Below are 4,821 nucleotides of genomic sequence, written 5' to 3'. Positions count from 1 at the left end.
AACAACGCGTTATGGTTATTGTGTTATTAAAACTGTGTACGCAGTACCCACAGAACAGAGGGGCGGGGTGAGCAAAGCTCATTATCATTTAAAGACACATGCACTGAAACGGCGTGCTGAAAACAGAGCTATTTTTGACCTGGTAAAATGAGTGTTTTCTTACAATACTAATGAGAATTTTTAATTAAAGTATATTACAAACTTTTAATTTAGATCCTAAAGAATCATATTAGCTTGTACAAAAATGCCATTATATGACCCCTTTAATAAACAAATGAATAATGTTGTGGTGCATCTTAGAAGTCTCACACTTCTTTCCTAAAGATCTCTATGCTGAAACTATTTTTGTATACATTTCCATCTTTGTTGATACTGTCTTTAGGAACATTTTTTTGACATAGACAGCAATGAGGGCTACATTGCCTGGAAGATTAAAAAGTGAGAACTCAGCAATGGCGGTACTAATGGGGGTAGGAGGAGCTCTCAGGCAGCAGCGGACCAAACTGAGAGAGAGAAGTGACTAAAGTGCAGCAGTTGGAGGGAGACCAGTGTCGTGAGGCCATATCTCTACTGAAACACAGCACAGACAACGAACAGATCTTCATGAAAATGAGAGAAACCTTCCAGCACAGGCAAAAGTTGATTCATGATCCTGAGCAATACAGCACAGTGCTTACTGTGTTCCCAAGGTTTCTTGACACAAAAGGCCTGGTAAGTTTTTTTTTTTGTAAGCACATTTATTATGTTTTTGCAATGTCAAGAACAGCTGTTCAAAGATGAAAACGGTCACCTACCACTATACCACCATCATCAAATAAATACACATATACTTGCTTCCTCCCCTTTAGGTGGCGCAAGACTTTGACCTGTTGTTTGGAGCTGAGACTTCATCAAAACTCCTTGAGAAATGGGATTTCCTGAAGGCCAAAGTAATAGAGCAAGCCAAGGACATCAGCAAGACACCCCTTCTTGACCACCTCACGCAGTCTGCAGAGGAGAACACTGATGAGGATGACGAGGTCCCAGGTAAATAATTGACATGAATCTGGTGTGTATCTTTCAAATGTCGACTTATTTAATTTATTTACCATGACAAATGGTTGTGTAGACAAATAATATATGAGAACATGAGAATGTTTTATATTAAGTTCTTCAAACTGACTTTACAATCTGACAAATTGTATTAACGTGGCCTGCCTTGTCAGATGCTGCGACAAATGTGTGTGACGTTTAATGTGTTTCGAGATGTGTTTTCCTCAGCATTTTACACAAAGTCCTGACAGTAATTGAGTCTTCGGTAAACTTCACTGAATGAGCGCAAGTCCGTGCATCAATCAAACGGCGGTCGGAATGGAAGCGCAATAACCCTTGACTAAAATACTAATTTTGATCAAATATGTTGTTTGATTTTATATTTAGCTTTAAACTCTACATGAAACAAAAGTAATTGTGTTTTTATGAGAGCAGTAACTGTAATGAGATGATGTAATTGTATATAAATGTTAAAAATCTCATACATTTACTGAATAATACTGTGTTCAGAAACGTTAATGTGTGTTACCGTAGAACATTCAACCTCTAACCAGTTTACACTTAGTTTGTGCTTTTGTTTTTACATTTAGCATAGTGGTTTATAACGTTATCATAAAAAATATATATATATTCACAATGTATAGTATAGCCCACGTAGATTAATTTACTACCGTTTTCATAGGCTTCAATTTGCACAATGTTTGAAGGAGAGCATTGTGCAGAATAAAATTTCCCCGATAAAATACAGAAAATACAAAAGTTGGTCTTTTAATCCAACCAATTGATTAATAATTGACTGGTTAATCGATTATCAAAAAAACTGATAGTTGCAGAACTAGTATTGTTATTGAAAAGAGTTTTAATATTGATGTAGTATTAAAGGTTTTGGACAGGTGTATATCATGCTTAAAGCAGGTGCTCCTGCCTTCTCAGGTTGGGATAGTGACATGGCCTCACTGCTAATGCTGGTCTACCTACTGCCACCACCTCCAAGTGGAAAGAAGGGAGCTGTAAAGATCAGTACCCGGGAAGCTGTGGACCATGTAGTCAAATTTCATAAGGTCAGTGTATCCTGATCTCCAATGGCAATAGCCATTGTAAAAAGGCAATTGTGTAACCCCCCAGATAATTGATCTATTTCTTTTCAATGTCACCTCCACAGAATTTTAAGTTTGATAATTTATGTTTTGCCTCCTTGAAGTGCATAGCTAATAGAGAGTGGGGTTCACCTCTTTTGACTGCAGTCTTGTGCTCGTTCATTCTTATTTTTAGTTGTCTGTTTGTCTTGCCAACGTATTGGAGTTTGCAGGGACATGTGATAAGGTAACCAACATTGATGACCTCTCTGTTTAATTCTCTCTCTTTGTGTGACCGTGGTACAAAAACCTTGGTTGCCTTATCACATGCTGAATATATTCTGCATGGGAAAGCTAACTGTGCCATCAAAGGTTTCTATCAGAGTGTGACTTATCCATCAAAATGTGATGTTCAGTGTAGATGAATTTCAGTTTATTGTTATCTTACAGTCATGTCGCAGCCTTCAGGAGCACTCTGGTCCAAACCAGCGGAGGCAGCCCTACATCCTGGCAGTTGGGACGACAAGAAAGCACATCCACCAGTTCTACATTGCATTGGTTGGTGATCTCCTTCCCTGTCAGCCAACTTTTCAAAGCACATTATGTTTTCGGCATCTCCTATGACCAGGCCTTAAATGGCATGTACACATTTGTGCAGACCACCATCTACAACATTGATGTAGGTCATTCTCACGAAACTCCCAGAGTCAAGGACCTAAGAGCTAAGCTCCTCAACTAAAGAGTTATGATGTTCAGATGCTTTGTTTGCAAGTCTAGTTTTGTTACCGTTCAAATGTTGATCCGACATCTCAACGTTTTCCATGCCTTTTATCCTGGTAAGAAGTTTCAATTATGGATGCCACCAGAGGCTTTATTTTTTTCAGGCTTTAGAAAACATCTCCATAACAAACATAGCACTAAAAGTCTAGATCAATTTGAGAACGAACCCATCATAGTTTAGAACGAACCTGTCATAGCTGATGTATCTAATACGTTAATATTTAATAATATAATTTAATTCCAGAGCAACCAGAGAATTCTCAAAGCTGTAATGAGACCAGGCAACATACCCAAGAAATGTGTGCATCCCTTATTGCAAATCTCCAAGGCTGTGGTGTGGCTACTAATGTCATAACGAATGTTGTTGAAAATATGGAGGAACTTGTAGAGGAATTGCATTCAAATGTTAAAGATTATGTTGTAAAATTGCTCTCTAACGATGAGGAGATCAGAACAAAGTTTGACGATTATTTTGACAACCTTGAAAATCCATTTAGCAAACTGAACACTGAGGCAAAAAAAAAAAAAAAAAAAAAACATTTCAGTGAGAAATGGGGTATTGTAGAACCTGTTGAGGTAGCCCTAGGTGTGAGGTATGACACTAGAAGGAATAGAACTACTGGCACATATGATCAAGTTCCCATAACAGACAAATTTGTTTATATTCCTCTATTGCAAACTTTGAAGTTTATATTCACCAACCAAGAGATCTGTGATCATTTTGTGCAGCCTTGTGAGAAAACTGGGTTTTACAAAGACTTCTGTGATGGTAACTATTTTAGAGATCACCCCCTCTTCTCTGAAAAACCAAACTCTCTCCAAATACAGATATTCTACAATGATTTTGAAATGGCAAATCCACTCGGATCCAAGCATGGTATCCATAAGGTTGGAAGTATATACTTGATTTTATGAAACCTATCTCCAAAGATAAACTCCACTCTTATGAATATTCATCTTGTAGCACTTTTTCATACTGAGGATGTGAAGAAGTATGGATTTGGTTTAATCTTACAGCCCCTCGTAATTGACCAAGTAACTGGAGACAATTTGGGATTGCACACATTACTCGGGTATGTTGAATCATTCATTGCAAACAATGTCAATTTTGTCTAGTAGACAAACAGACCTCACAAACGGTTTTCAGTGATGATGATCCAAGAAAAACATTGCGTAATAAAGCACTGCATGCTCAGCATTGCAATGACCTCATGGTAGATCCTACACTGCCATCCACATTTGGAGTTAAGCGACAATGCTTAATCAGTGATCTACAGTACTTTCATGTTTCTGAAAATTATGCTGTAGACATTATGCATGACATATTGGAAGGAGAGGGGCAATTTGAGCTGAAGTTGCTGTTTGCTTACCTCTCAGACAACAAAATCATATCCAAGATAGATGTTTGTAACCGAATATACTCATTTGTACAATTATGGCTTTGCTGAACGAAAAAATCGTCCAACCAGAATAAACTTGGAGCAGACTGGAAACGGAATTGGTCTCAATGCCATTCAAACTTTTTGCTTAATCCAGAATATGCCCTTGATATTTGGAGATGTTTTACGAGAAGGAAAAGCCCACTATAGACTCTTGTTGCTTCTGTTGCAAATTATGAACATTATATTTTCTCCAGTTGTTACTGATGGAATGACAGTATGTCTGAAGCATCTCATTGTTGACCATCATAAACTTTTCAAAGAGCTTTACCCACATCGCAGAATGATCCCTAAACATCACTTCATGATTCATTACCTCTGAGTCATTCGAAAAATAGATTCAATTCTACATGTTTGGTCAATGAGATTTGAAGCCAAACATAGGTTTTTCAAGAACACAATCAAAAATTTCAAAAATATAACAAAGTCATTGGCCCAAAAACATCAGATGGCTATAGCATACCATTGGGAATCAATGCCATTTAAAAGTATTG

General features: G+C 37.5%; 1 protein-coding gene across 1 annotated transcript; it reads left to right on the top strand.

The window, feature by feature from the left end:
* The first annotated feature begins 499 nt into the window (after positions 1 to 499).
* Positions 500 to 3,403, top strand: LOC311277452 (uncharacterized protein). The gene is made up of 4 exons (XM_084387764.1): positions 500 to 711; positions 849 to 1,026; positions 1,966 to 2,093; positions 2,559 to 3,403. Exons 1-4 carry the CDS (start codon positions 604 to 606, stop codon positions 2,730 to 2,732), a joined length of 588 nt encoding a protein of 195 aa, XP_084243890.1. The 5' UTR covers positions 500 to 603; the 3' UTR covers positions 2,733 to 3,403.
* Positions 3,404 to 4,821: the final 1,418 nt, after the last annotated feature.

This window comes from Rutilus rutilus, assembly GCF_951802725.1.
Source record: "Rutilus rutilus genome assembly, chromosome: 18".
Taxonomy (NCBI): Eukaryota; Metazoa; Chordata; class Actinopteri; order Cypriniformes; family Leuciscidae; genus Rutilus; species Rutilus rutilus.
Note: the sequence above shows the minus strand (reverse complement) of the source record. Positions and strands in the feature narration are given on the sequence as shown.